General features: G+C 51.4%; 1 protein-coding gene across 3 annotated transcripts in view; it reads left to right on the top strand.

The window, feature by feature from the left end:
- CNNM4 (cyclin and CBS domain divalent metal cation transport mediator 4) overlaps window positions 1–14,300 on the top strand; it is a 35,934-nt gene that overhangs the window by 18,770 nt on the left and 2,864 nt on the right. For 2 of the 3 annotated variants that reach the window (XR_004385051.1, XM_032877916.1), the window contains exons 2-7: window positions 5,528–5,671; window positions 6,035–6,169; window positions 7,545–7,714; window positions 8,014–8,110; window positions 9,753–9,815; window positions 14,098–14,279. Coding sequence is in view for 2 of the 3 variants with exons in the window: in XM_032877916.1 (XP_032733807.1) it covers window positions 5,528–5,671; window positions 6,035–6,169; window positions 7,545–7,714; window positions 8,014–8,110; window positions 9,753–9,815; window positions 14,098–14,279 (791 nt within the window). In the remaining variant the exon portion in view is untranslated. The remainder of the gene's footprint in view (window positions 1–5,527; window positions 5,672–6,034; window positions 6,170–7,544; window positions 7,715–8,013; window positions 8,111–9,752; window positions 9,816–14,097; window positions 14,280–14,300) is intronic. The other variant, XM_032877917.1, reaches the window with a different exon arrangement.

Here is a 14,300-nt window from a genome sequence, read left to right as displayed (position 1 = left end):
GCCTCTCAGGGACCTTGTGGACTTTGAAACCCAGAACCTTCTAAGGTGTCTTTCTTACGGTCTTTACGAGATTATAAAGGTTTTTTTTATGGGGGGAAGAGGACATAGCAGTTTGCTAAGATGCACACTGTGGAAGGCAGAGGACTGGGCTCCCTGGGGCCCCAGGAGACCAGCTTGTACGGATCCAGCAGAGTCTGGGGGTCTGCTGTGTTCCAGGCATGAGGTAGGCGGGGCTGGGGTATAGCATGGAGAGCACTGGAGTCACAGTGTGGGCCTGGCCGAGCTGGACACCAGCCGACAGCAAAGGCAGCCATACCAGTGCTGGTGAAGGGTGGAGGGAGAGCTGGGGCCAGGCTGGGCAGGGAGTGCGAATGGCCCCCAGGGTTGAGCCCTCAGGGCGGAGCCAAGGGTGAACAGGGACTCCATCAGGTTCTGGGGTCTCTTACTCTGCCCCATTCCAGATGGGAGAGGGCAGTGAAAGAGGACTCCCTGTGGTTCTCTGACTGAGAGGAGACCTGGCGGGACAAAGGTCAAAAAAGGCAGAGTGGGCAAGCTTGCCAGCCAGGTGTGGCCCAGAGCAGACCGAGGACAACCTCATGGTGCCTCCTTTCCCACAGCCAGGTGTTGCCCCGTATGAGCAGTGCAGGAGTGTAAAAGGCTCCAGAAGCCCCGAGTCCCTGGGGAAAGCAGTAGGAGAGTCTTTCAAAGCTACTTCTAATGGATATGTTTCTTTTCTTTTCTTTTTTTTTTTTAAAGATTTTATTTATTTATTTGACAGAGAGAGACACAGTGAGAGAGGGAACACAAGCAGGGGGAGCGGGAGAGGGAGAAGCAGGCTTTCCACAGAGCAGGGAACCCAGTGTGGGTCTCGATCCCAGGACGCTGGGATCATGACCTGAGCCAAAGGCAGACGCCCAACAATTGAGTCACCCAGACGCCCCAATAGATGTGTTTCTTTCTGATTATAAAATTAATACTGTTGACTCCGGAAAGGTTGGGATCTCTCTTCAAAAAAGTATAAAAAAGAAACAAACCATATCCTGAACCCTTCCATACTTTCAGGTTTAATCATATGGAAGTATCATTTTGGCTGGTCAAAAATAGTCAAATATGAACAATTTCAAATGGAGGAGCAAAATACAAGCATTTTGCTATATTTCCTCAGTCTTTTTTCTTTGAATAAGGACTACTTTGAAAAATGGGGGCTTCTTAGCTTTTGGGATAGATGTGTTACTTACATTTTCATGTTCAATTTCTCACCCAGCCGCCCCCAGAATCCAATTACCCAGTTGAATGGACGCCGGTAATAAAATGAGGGAACTCATTAAAATAAACATTTTGTAGTAGATTTAAATTTCATACAATGAGGATCATAAATAGAGGTCCCAAGTTGGTCCTTTTATTTTAAAACAGGTAAACAAAATCATTTTTAAAAAAGATTTTATTTCTTTATTTGACAGAGAGAGAGAGAGCACAAGTAGGCAGAGAGGCAGGCAGAGAGAGAGAGGGAAGCAGGCTCCCCACTGAGCAAAGAGCCCAATGTGGGGCTCCATTCCAGGACCCCAAGATCACGACCAAGCCAAAGGCAGAGGCTTAACCCATTGAGCCACTCAGGTGCCCCCAAAATCATTTTTGAATTACAGAAACTTCTTAATTACTAAAATTCAAAGGAATTCTCTCTTCATCCCTTTCCCCCTTCGCATTGATTACATTTCTCCTAAGGAAACATCTGTGTAAATTGAGTCCTTCATTCCACAGATACCCATTAAACACTTGGTGTGTGCTGCTCACCATTCTGAGTTTTGGGGACACAGACTAAAGCCCTTGCTATAATGCAGCTCAAAATCTAGCAGAAGATGGGCCATAAACAATAAATACAATGAATAAGCATATTATGTCATGTATTTTAGGTGATTTCATGACCAGGGTTAGGGCGCTGGAGGAAGGATCGCAGTTTTCATGGAGGCTCTCAGGGTAGACCTCACCGAGAGGGCCCCTCAGGGGGAGCCCTGCAAAGGGAGCAGCCTCAGGTATGAGGAACAACAAGGAGGCCTTGTGGCTGACTTGAGCACTGGAGAGAGGAGTACAGATAGGAGATAGTCAGCACCAAGGGCTCTGGACACCCGGGCCACTCAGGCAGGAGGCTTTTACGTGGGGTGAGACAGGAACCACTGGAGGGACTTGGTGAGACATGAGGTGACCTGACGTCACCCCTCTTATTGCTGTGTTGAGAGCTGATCCGGGCCCAAGATAAAGCAGGGAGCTGACTAGTCTAGCTGTCTGGGTGAGAAGGAGGTGCATGTGGCCCAGAATGTGACTGTAGCAGTGGAGGACCCTGGAAGAGGCTGGAGTCTGGGTGTCGGGTGCAGGCAGAGCTGAGGGGATCTGATGGAAAGGTTGGATGGAGAAGGGTAGAGAAAGAGAGGAGGGACAGTTTACTCCCCCATGGCTTGATCTACCAGACAGACAGAGATGGGGAAGGCTGGGGGGAAGAAGGGCAGGAATTTGATTTCGGCTATGTGGAGTTCAAGGTGTTGGGCTTCTGGGAGGAGCTAGCTAGCTGTCCGCCGGCAGTTGGGTACAGAGTTTGGAGGGTGCAGGAGAGGACTGGGCCGCAGGTGTTTGAGACACCTTGACATAGAGTTTGTGTTTAAAGTCACGAGGCAAGGGACAGGTCCAGAACTGAGCCCTGGGACCCTCTGACATAGAGGTCAGGGAGGAGCAGCAGCCCCAGAGGGCAGTGGAGCATCAGGAGAGCTGTGTGCTAGAAGCTAGGGAGAGAGGGAGGGTTTCCAGGAAGTGGGAGAGAGTGACCCCTGCTCAGAATCTGCAGCCCGAGCTTGAGACCCCACCACTGGAGGTCACCGGTGACCTTGGCAAGAGAGGTTCTCTGGCCAGGGAGGAGACTAACACAATCAGTGCCAGCTGGCGCATGCAAGTGCGTGCGCGCACGCGCGCGCACACACACACACACACACACACACACACACACGGGGCTCTTAGCACACAGAGCTGGGGTGACTGTGGGCAGTGCTCCAGGTCTGTACACCTGCAAGTTACCTGTCTCTGGAGGGCGCCCGCCTGTCCCCTCACACCACACACAAAGGAGCCTCAGAAAGAGGGCCCCAGGGTTGAGAGCAGCCCCAAGATTGGGCTCAAGGAGTCCACGTGTTTCCTTTGTAGGACGGATGTTTCTGTCCTTTAGAGAAGCCATCAGCCTTTCCTGGTGTGGTCCAGTGCGACCTGTGACTGTGTGTCAGGATTTGTTGGTTCGTTGGAGGTTCAGTGGGGAGGAGGACATTTTTCTCAGGTTATTGAAGCTATGTCCCTTCTGCGTGGGGACTCTGACTTCCAGGCTCTGAGCTAGGCACTGGCTAATAACCGAGCCACGTTCAGACGCACCCCGTTCCCTGGGACTTGGTCTATGCCGGTTTAGGCACAGAGGGTCCTTGCTCACCCTGGACACTCACTAGTCTCGCTTTGTTTGTTCTCCTTAATTATGTTTTTCCCCTGATTTTTTCTCAATTAAAAAAATTCTAGAGCCCATCAAACAGAACAGAATTAGAAGAGGACAGCATACAGGGTACAAGGGCCCCTCCCCCAAACTCTGCTTAACCTGGGAGGTGACCACTGTTACTCTTCCATGCACTTCAGGGCAGTTCACAACCCCTGCCAGCCCTCAGTCCAGCAGGCACCATGCAGTCTGTCCCTCTGCTCGCTCTTCCACCAGCAGCCTGTGTCGGGCTTCATTCCACATTCTGTCTGGCTGTTCCCTGCTGCTTTCTCCCCGGAGCAGTGGCAGGACTCCTGCTCCATTGCTATTGATGTGGGTAGTTTCTGGTTTGAGGTGGTTAAAAACAAGGTTCTGTCGAACCTCTTTGCTTCTGTGCCTTTTCTGCTTTGGAGACAATTATATCCAGCTTCCTACCAGTGGAATATCTGAGTCCAAGGTTAGCGACCTTTCCGTTTTGAGTCATGCTGCGAAATTGGCCTCCTGAAGTGTGCCCATTTACCTGCCCACCAACCCGAGGACCTGAGGGCGTGCTTGTTTGCCTTGCTTCCCCCAGCATCAGGTGTTACTGGTCTTAGAGCGTGCCAGTCTGGAAGGTGGTAAATGCGACTTTGTTTTAACTCTGGTTCCCTCCTGACTGAGCATTATTTCTCTTTCCAGAAGGCACTCCTGGGTGGGCAGCCTCCAGCAGGCAGAGAGGCCTGGGGGGCCAGACCCCAGGGTCCTGGCTCTGAGGGGCTGTGGCCTGCTGGAGGACCTTGATGGATCACTTGCTCTCATCGGCCCCCGTCTAGAAGACACTAGGAAATCTTTGAGTCTAGACACGGTTCTGTCTAGGTCTGGTCTGGGTGCGTAGTTCGAGCAAGGTGCTGAAAGTTTTTTGACCATAACTCAGAGCTGGAGATGAGGGTACCACAGTGACTGACACGTGATGGTGAAAGTTGCACAAAACAGTCCCCCACCCCCCATCACATGTGGCGTACTCCGATATCTTTGTTATTTTATTTTTTTAAATCCTGGTCTTGAGAACTGTCAGCTCTCTGGAGTTCTGAGGGGCACATCCTGGGGTTGGGGGATCTGGAGTGGCCTTGGAGACTTGGAAAATGCCCTCTCCAGAGAAGTCCTTTGAGTGGGGCCCTCAGACTGGGTTGTGAAGGGGAAGCTGCCAGGAGACCCTGGCTTGACTTTCTCAGCTCTCCCAGGACTTTCTCCCTTTGGCTGCTCCAAATCTGGGTCCCTGTGTGGGCTACACAGCCCATCCAAACTGCAGTGCGGGCCAAGCCTTGGCTGTCTCCCTCCTGTCACCCACTGGGACGAGGGGCACAGGAACAGGGTAGAAACCCAAAACAAGGGCCTGGAAAGCCCTGGCGCGCCCCCCCCCAACAAACTTCTGTGGAGGGTCCCTCCTCCCCTCCCTCTGCCTTCTGACTTTCTCTTCTTTAGGTTGAAGAGGTGGCCCTTCTCTAATTATAGTACTTGCCTGGCCTAATTACAGCCTGGGCTAATTTGTTAATGGTTTTGGGAACTGAGAGCCTTTGCCTTGGGCAGTATCATGGCCCTGGATACATGCTGGGGCATTTGCCAAGGAGAGAAGGGTGAAGGAGTGTGAGTGGCCCTGGAGGCCCCATGGGCAGCATGGGCCATCTGAGGAATCCCATGTCCAGTTGGCAGCCACATGTCTCCAACCAATCACTCCACAGTCCACAGCTTGTCAGTGTGTGTCTTTCCCTCCTCCAGGACTTTCAGGAGACCCAGGCAGGACCTTGCCATTTTCATTCTAATGAAACAAAAGCTCTTTGATGAAATGCCTTAAAATTTAAAAATGTACTTTTGGTTTTCCTTTTCATAAAAGCAACATCTGTTTGTAGCAGAAACTTTAGGAAATACAGAAAAGGGAAAAAACCACCCATGACCCCACCCCAGTGACTCATGACCCCAAATGTGTTAATATTTTGGTGGAGGCGTCTCATGACTGGGCCCTTTGCTTTTGTCTGACTCATTGCATCATCCCCCAAGGGAAGTCCCACCTGGCCATCGTGCAGAAGGTGAACAACGAGGGTGAAGGTGACCCCTTCTACGAGGTGCTGGGCCTGGTCACCCTGGAGGACGTCATTGAGGAGATCATCAAGTCTGAGATCCTGGACGAGTCGGATATGTACAGTGAGTTCCATTCTTTCCATTGGCCTGGAACCCTTTTCCTGCTCACACCCTAGGTGTCCCTGGGTGGGAAGGCCAGACAGTGCAGGGATGTGGGAGGCCCGGCTCCCTGAGGCCCAGGAACTGGGTCCCTCACACTGGCCAGGGTGAGCGTTGGGCATGCTGCTCAGATCGGTGAGAGGAGAACATCTTTGCTCCCCCTGGCCTTTGTGCCTCAGCATCGAGCCAGGGAGCCTGCCTTGAATCAGACAGTGCTGCTTGTGTGTGGAAGAGGGGACTGCAGAGCCAGGAGCTGGCACGCAGGTTCTAGTGTGTTCCTGAGTTACTGGGAACCGAATTCTCAGTTCTAGATTCTTTCTCTTACAGCCGACAACCGAAGCCGGAAACGAGTATCTGAGAAAAATAAACGTGACTTCTCAGCCTTCAAAGATGCTGACAATGAACTCAAGGTGAAAATTTCACCTCAGCTACTTCTGGCTGCTCATCGCTTCCTGGCCACGGGTAAGAGCAAGAGGAGGGCCCTCAGGCTTTGGTGGGATACAGTCATGGAGGGGAAGTTCTTGGCCTCTGGCTATTTGAAAGGTGCTGGGGAACCGAGGCTGCCTCTGAAAAGGGGCGAGGTGGCTTCCCTCCATCCCTGGGGCGCTCCCTGTGGTGGTTTGTTTTCTCTGTTGATGGGTTGTCATTGCAAAATTCTAGGAAGCATTCAGGTTCTGAAAATAACCACCGCGAAGAGTGGGGAGGGTGAAATAAAAAAAGAACCATTAGGAGTACCTGAGATGGGCACTGGGGTTCCCCAGGCCCCTGGATGCTGGGGAGGAGGGCGAAGGAAGCCCTTGCACATGTTGTGGGCCCATAGCACTGGTCTGGCTCATGTACTCATAGCCTGAATCCAGTTCTGTTCTCATCGCTCCCCCCTCCCCTCTGCCTGCATGTGCTGCCAGCAGGACTTGACCTCTAGATCAGTGACATTCCTCTCTTCACACCCCTGATTCAAAGCCCCTTTGGGGACCTGGGTGATTGATTTGAAAAGCTCCTGCCTGTTCCTCCCTCCTTCCAAATCTGACTCTTCTTCCCAACCCTCACTTGCTAAAGGGTGTTAATTCTTTGTTTTTCTTGCCAGGGCATTGATGATGGTGCTAATGATAATAATGATGGTTAACATTTATGAAGTGCTTTCCATATGCCAAGCATGTGTCTAAGTGCTTTACATGTATTACCATTTAACCTCACCATGACCCTACCAGATGTTTTGTTTTTTGTTGTTGTTGTTTAGTTTTGTTTTGTTCTAAGGAGTCTCCATACCCAGTATGGGCTCTAACTTGCAACCCCGAGATCAAGGGTCCTATGCTCTTGCCAGTCGTATGCTCTCAGCCGGGTGCCCCAACCCTATGAATTTTTTTTTTTTTCAGTTTTATTTATTTGAGAAAGGGAGAGAGTATGAGTGGGGGAGGGGCAGAGGGTGAAGAGTGGGAGGAAGAGACTCTCAAGTGGGCTGTGGAGCCTGATGCAGGCTTGATCTTACCACCCTGAGATCGTGACCTGAGCCAAAACCAAGAGTCAGACACTCAACTCATTGAGCCACCCAGGTCCCCAACCCTAAGAAGTTTTTAATCCCCATTTTACAGATGAGGAAACTGAGACACAGGTTAGGTAATTTGCCCAAGGTCATGTGCGCCCAGTGTGGGAGCCGCTGTTCCAGCGTAGGCAGGCAGACTCGAGTCTGACCAGTCTGGATCCAAGGGGTGCTGCTTTCCCACAGAGGTGCAGAACTGAGGGGAAGGAGGGCCTGGGCAGCGAGCAAGCACAGTGACCGTGTTCCTGGTGCTGTCCAGCCAGGCCCCATATGAAGTCATTGTCGTCTTTCTTCCAACAGAGGTTCCCCAGTTCAGCCCCTCTCTGATATCAGAGAAGATCCTGCTGCGGCTGCTCAAGTACCCAGATGTCATTCAGGAACTCAAGTTTGATGAGCACAACAAATACTACATCCGCCACTACCTGTACACACGGAATAAGCCGGCCGACTACTTCATCCTCATCCTGCAGGTGGGCGGCCTGCTCCCTGCCTGCCCTCCTGTGCCCGCTCTGCCTCCTCACCTGCTGAGTTGGCTGGGGGATGCGGGGCTTGCCCCCGTGCGGCCTGCCCCCGAGCCTCTGCTCCCCCTTTGCCCGTCCTCCTCCCGAGAGGCCACCCTTGAGCCTCTGGGTCAGGGCGCCTGAGCGCTTCAGGGCTCTGGAACCGACTCTTCCTCGCCCTCATTTCTCCCTCTTGACTTGTCCTTTTCCTCCCTCAGTTGGGCTTTCCTTCTCAGGCTGTTTGTCACCCTGACCCTGTGTTCTTCCAGGGGAAGGTGGAGGTGGAGGCCGGGAAGGAGAACATGAAGTTTGAGACAGGTGCCTTCTCCTACTACGGGACCATGGCCCTGTCCTCGCCCACCTCTGGTGAGTAGCTGGGCTGCCTCCATGCTGCTCTCTAGCATACCTGGATTGGGGGGAGACTTGGACTGGTACCCCAGAGTCTAGGGCCGTCCAGGTGACTCAGAGGAGAGGGAGGCCAGTGAGGGCCAGAGCTGCTAGGGCCTAGTGGAGGCGGTCCGGGAGAGCAGGGCCTGGCCCCTTTGGAAAGGATTCCAAGAGTGGGGAAGAAGAGACGGGAAGGGGAATCTGAGCCAAAGTCTGTAGGGAGCTGAGAGCATGTTCTGAGATGTGATACCAGCCTACCAGAGCCTCCAGGGGTGGGAGGGGGTGGACCATGGGGAGTAAGGACATGTTGGGGAGCCCCAGAAAGTGGCTGGCATTTGGTTGCGATAGGAAACAAGAAGCCATGAATGGCCTTGGAGCAGGGGGACATACCATAGCAACTCGGCCATTTTGTCAAGTAGTCGTAGCAGTGGGAAGAGTGAGAGACAGCAGGTGACGGAGGCTACAGGGTCTTGCTCACAGAGACTGGGGCAGGGGAATAGAGGTGAGGAGTGAGAGCATCCAGGGTGTCTGGATCCAGGGAGTCAGGGCAGGGCCTGTTTATCAGGTAGGGTGCGGATGGGCTTGGCTTTTCAGGGGGCTTAGCCACTGCCTTTTGGTTAAGGGCTGGTTCTGATGGCATAAAGGGACTTGGGGCAAAGAGAGGACTGGACACACCCTGCAAGAGAGTTTGTGGGAAGTCCAGGGAAGGGCCACTCTGGCCACCCTAGTGCTTTCTGCTTCTCTAGTCCTGGTGGCTCAGGCTCTCTTTGCCAGAGGGGCCTTGTGGCTGGAGTGGGCACTCTGCAGGCAAGACCCAAGTCTTGTGAGATCAGTTCCTTGCTAGTTGCCTGGCCCTTCTGAGCCTTGAGTGGGGCCCCAGGTTGCTGCAGGCCAGAAAGTGAAAATCCACTTTGTGGCAGGGGGACAGGCCACACACACTGAGGTGTGTGTGGCTCTTGGAGATCCTCTGTGTTACGCCTGTTGCTGTCTTTTGACAAAGAGGACCCTGAGCGCAGGGGGCCAGGACCCCCTGTATATTGATATAGCTCAGCTTATTGGCTGGTGTGATGCAGCTCTGCCCCTCTCCCAGCATGAGCAGGCTCCAGGAGGAAGCAGTGAGAAAACAAGACTCCAGAGCTGGGTTTTGGAGAAGGGGACCCCTGCCTGGATGTCTCTGGCCTAGGGAGAAGTTTTCGGCCCCTCCCAAGAGCACCTCTTGCCAGCCAGCTGGGGAAAGTCTTGTCTAGGAGGGCACGTGGTCATGGGACATTTCTTCCAGGCACTTTCTCTCTGCAGTGATGCCTCAGAGGTTGGGTCTGGGTCCTTAGCTGAATCCTTTGAGCTAGAGGCACTCAGGTCCCACTTGGATTGGCCAAAAGGGAGATGAGATGACTTCAGCCGGGGGTGGGGAGGGCTGCTCTGGCTTCACTGTGGGATCCTCTGCCCCTCTTTGAGCAGCGCTCATTGGTCTGCCCTAAGCTTCCTCCCTGTCAGAGTCCACTGTGCCCCTCCCTCCCAGGGACTCTGGCCCCCAACAGATCTGCTTCTCCATCTTGTTCCCGTGGGTCCATGTTCTGCCTCCTCACCCTACCCATCGCTGACCTTCTCCTCTTTTCTCCAGTGCCTTCAACCCAGGTCGGGTGTCCGCCTGGCAAGCGGAACTCCCTGCTGTCCTGGCTCTCAGGTAACACAGCATGGCTGGAGAAATTTGTGCTGCCACCTGTTGCCTGAGCCCACATACCACAGCTCTATTAACCTCTCCCAGCAGCCGCTGGGGCTCCCCACCCGCATTTTGGGCCATCCCACCTGTTCACGCTTGTGGGCTAGCCTGATTTGCACCGGCTCTGCTTGGCAGCGGGCCCAGGTACCGGGTGGCTTTGCCCTGGTCCTGGAAGTGCTTCCCCAGAGGTCCTCAGTCCTTGAGAACACACATGCACACACAACGCACGTGCACACAAAGACACACAGCTAGAGTGGGAAGGGAGTGTTACTACTTCTGGCCGGGCCAAGTGAGCCCAGCCTTTGCACACCCCTGTGATCAAGGCCACTCACAGACATCAGGATGCCTTGTCATCTCATCAGCTTTCTCTAAAAAACTTGCCTCCTTTCTTCCCAGGCTTTGCTCTTCATTCTTTTGCTGGGGTGTCTGCCTGTTAGGGGAGGCAGCCGCCAGGCATCAGAAGTGCGGCCCAGGCAGACTGCCTGAGTGCTGTCTCTGCGCTTGCTAGTTAACAGGATTCCAGGAGCTGACTTCCTCTCAGTCTTTTGTTCCCCCTTGTGCAATGGGAACAATCCATGTGGCCCCTTCTTAGAATTGTCAGGGCAGTGAGAGAATAGGTAGGGAATGTTCGGTTAGAGCTAAGTTTTTATTTCTGTTTTTTTCTTGGTTACAACTAAAATGTGACATTCCAGTTGGAAAGTATCAAGGAAAAGGCCCAATGCCACATGCTGTTTCTGGCCTTTGATACACCACACTCCTGAGCCTTATCCCAGGATTGCTGGCAGCTGTGTTGGTCAACTTGGTCCCACTTATATGGAGGCAGCAGAGGGTGGCAGAACGTGCTGGTCTCCCCATCGGAACACTGGCCTGCTGAGTCCTGAGGAGATTAAGAGCATTGCCAACTGCCTTCGCGCTCCAGTCTCAGTGTGTAACTTAAAGAAGTTCCTGAGGCCTTTGACAGTCCTAAAAACCTATCCCCAGAGTCTGTCATTTCCCATTTTATATTCGTACAGCTGGCTTTTTTCTCCCTCTCAACTGTACCAAAGCACACTTCTCTCTTGATTCTCTTAAAAAAAAAAAAAAAAAAAAAAGGTAAAAAAGTGAATTAGAAGTCACTTGTCCCTTTCAGACAGCCAGCTTCTGGTTGTGGTAGGAAGTGGGAAGCTGCTAACGGCATTTGAGTGGGTGATATCTGTGGACCATGTTGGTCTTCCTTGGCCAACACCCTCAGCCTCCTTCTCTCTTCCGCACTTGCTCTTGTTTCATACTGACCAGGGGTTCATGTATCCATGGCTTGGGTCCTGCTGTTTTTACCTAATACAAGAGCAGAGATCCAACTTTCTTGTTGGAGCCATAGTGTTCCCCCAAGCACACGTGCCTTCATTGGTTATCCCCCCTTATGGACAGTCCTTGTGGTGTGTGTTCTATATAACACCATGATGTAAACCTCTTTATGAAAAAACTTTCTCTGTGTTTAAGATTATATCCTTAGGATACGCTTTCAGAAATGGAATTACTAAGTTAAAAAACCCCTATCTTTTTTACACATTTATTACTCTGTTTAATTTTATTTTTTAAGGTTTAAATTAATTAATTTATATTTTTATTATTTTTTTATTTTTTATTTTTAAATTTTATTTATTCATTTGAAAGAGATCACAAGTAGGCAAAGAGGCAGGCAGAGGGAGAGGAAGGGCAGCAGGCTCCCCACCGAGCAGAGAGCCCGATGCGGGGCTTGATCCCAGAACCCTGGGATCATGACCTGAGCCGAATGCAGAGGCTCTAACCCACTGAGCCACCCAGGCGCCCCTATTTTTGTTTTTTTTAAAGGTTTTATTTATTTGACAGAGAGAGACACCGCAAAAGAGGAACACAAGCAGGTGGAATGGGAGAGGGAGAAGCAGGCTTCCTGCTGAGCAGGGAGCCTGATGCGGGGCTTGATCTCAGGACACTGGGATCATGAGCTGAGCCAAAGGCAGATACCTAATGACTGAGCCACCCAGGCACCCCAGTTAATTTTTATTTTCTTGAGAGAGCAAGTGAGCAAGTGTAGGGGAGGAGCATCGGGAGAGGGAGAGAGAGAATCTTGAGCAGTCCCCATACCCAGCGTGGAGCCTGACATGGGGCTTGATCTCATGACCCTGAGATCATGATCTGAGCCAAAATCAAGAGTCAGAATCTTAACCAGATAAGCTACCAGGGTGCTTTGGATTTCGTTTTCAAGTAATATCTACACCTAATGGGCTTGAACTCACAACCTGGAGATCAAGGGTCACACACTCCACAGCCTAAGCCAGCCGGGCACACCTTATAGTTCAGTTTCAGTCATAAAAGCAATATAGCTTATTTAGAAAATTGAAGAAAGGGAAAAAAATTAAGAAAATTAAGCAGTATTGGGGTGCCTGGGTGGCAGAGTTGGTTAAGTGATTGGCACTTGGTTTCAGGTCAGGTCATGATCTCAGAGTCCTGGGATCAAGGTCCTTATTGGGCTCTATGCTCAGCGTGGAGTCTGCTTGAGATTATCGCTCTCTCTGCCCCTCCTGCTAGCACTGTTTCTCTCCCATCTAAAATAAATAAAATCTTAGGAAAGAAAATGAAGGAGTATCATAATACTATTGTTCAGAAACAAAGGTTTCGTATTTGGGTGTATGTCTTTTTAGGGTGTCTGTTTTTAAAAGGCCATGTCACTAATTTGTTTTTGTTTTTGTTTTTAAAGATTTTATTTATTTATTTGACAGACAGAGATCACAAGTAGAGAGGCAGACAGAGAGAGAGGAGGAAGCAGGCTCCCCGCTGAGCAGAGGGCCCGACGCGGGGCTCGATCCCAGGACCCTGAGCTCATGACCCGAGTCGAAGGCAGGGGCTTTAACCCACTGAGCCACCCAGGCGCCCCTAATTTGTTGTTTTTTAATTCAGATTCTGGAGTGTTCATAAGTATTAGTTAAAAGCAGTCCATTATCATCCAAATGATTAATGTGAAGTATTAGGTAATATTCATAGTATTTGTGTTCCTTTTCTAGAACTTAATCAGAGGTATTCCTTAAGTTGGGATAAGTGACACACTTGTCATCTTCTAGTGATCGTATACTGCCCAGTCATAGGATATCCAGACTATGTTTTCCTAGTTCTAGGAATGAAGCTCAAAGACAGAGTATTACTCAGTTCAGTCTCACTCAGTTAAAGCTGTATTGGTCATTCAGTCACACCTGGCTTCGTGATGTTTGCTCTCTTCGCCATTTGTTCATCTCTCTTCACTGTTTGTGGGAGTAGCTAACTTAGCAGTTAGTTAGTAACTTAGTGCTCAACTAAGTAAATAAGCCTATTCCACTTCCTATTTGTTTAAAAGAAGCCAGCATGCCTTCACGATTAACTTCTTTGTGCATTTCATTGTTTTCTAAGTGTTCTCAAAAATAAGAGCTAATGATATGCAGTCTGTATACCGTTCCTTTCTGAAAATAAGGAGGCTGCTCTTCCTCATTTGTGGTTGCATCATCCCCGTTCCTTACAGTGTGATGCACGGAGGCCCTGTTGTCCCTGGGGGAAGAGGCACCTTCCCCACTCCCCCAGGCTTTGCCTCAGTGCAGGGGGATGTGGATCGGACTGGAGGGAACCGTTGGCTAGTGTGAGAGGCCCGTCACTCCTGGGGTTCTAGGCTCCTGTGAGAGGGACCTGCTGCCCCTGTCCCCCTTGTCAGACTGACAGGGGGCCCGGCAGACACAAGTGGGCAGGACCGGTCCATACAGAGCGGGTCACGTGCAGAACACACTTCTGACCTGTGACAAGCATGTTAAGATGTGACTAGGGCATCACGTTGAGAGGTGTGTGTGGATGCATCATAGGGTACAAACTCTATGTTCTTTTTAATGTAAAAGTGTGCAGTATATGTCCCTTGATACAAGTTGCTTTGGGAACAAGGACAGTGTCTGGTCCACTGTGAGGGGTAATCATGTTGTCACCCTTGACTAATGAGTTGTGGGGGGAAATGAGGGGATCTGGAGACATAGATTTTGTGTCTTTGGTTTTGGTTTTCTGCTTTGGTAGGCTTTTTAATAGTTACTGCACAATCCCTCTAAACAAACTAACTCACTTGCTTTAAGGAGGCCAGACCTTCTGCAGTTGGAGCTTGTCTCTCCTTCAGAACTGCTCCGTTCTGGTGGGGACCCCGGACCTGTGTGTCTGGGGCACAAGAGGGGCCCCTGTGAGGGCTCCGGGACCCCCCGGCCTGACCATGTGTCTCTCCCCACAGACCACTCCCCGGCCCACCCCAGCACCCTCAGCCGCTCAGCCTCCCTAAGTTACCCGGAGCGCACGGATCTCTCAAGCGCGGCCACCCTGGCGGCCAGCGCCAACCAGTTCGGCAGCTCTGTCCTGGGCCAGTACATCTCCGACTTCAGTGTCCGGGCGCTCATGGACCTCCAGTACATTAAGGTGAGTGCTTCCTGTGTCTCT

The sequence above is a fragment of the Lontra canadensis genome, unplaced genomic scaffold (genome assembly GCF_010015895.1).
Source record: "Lontra canadensis isolate GAN:19392208 unplaced genomic scaffold, GSC_riverotter_1.0 scaffold61, whole genome shotgun sequence".
In the NCBI taxonomy this organism is placed as follows: Eukaryota; Metazoa; Chordata; class Mammalia; order Carnivora; family Mustelidae; genus Lontra; species Lontra canadensis.
Note: the sequence above shows the minus strand (reverse complement) of the source record. Positions and strands in the feature narration are given on the sequence as shown.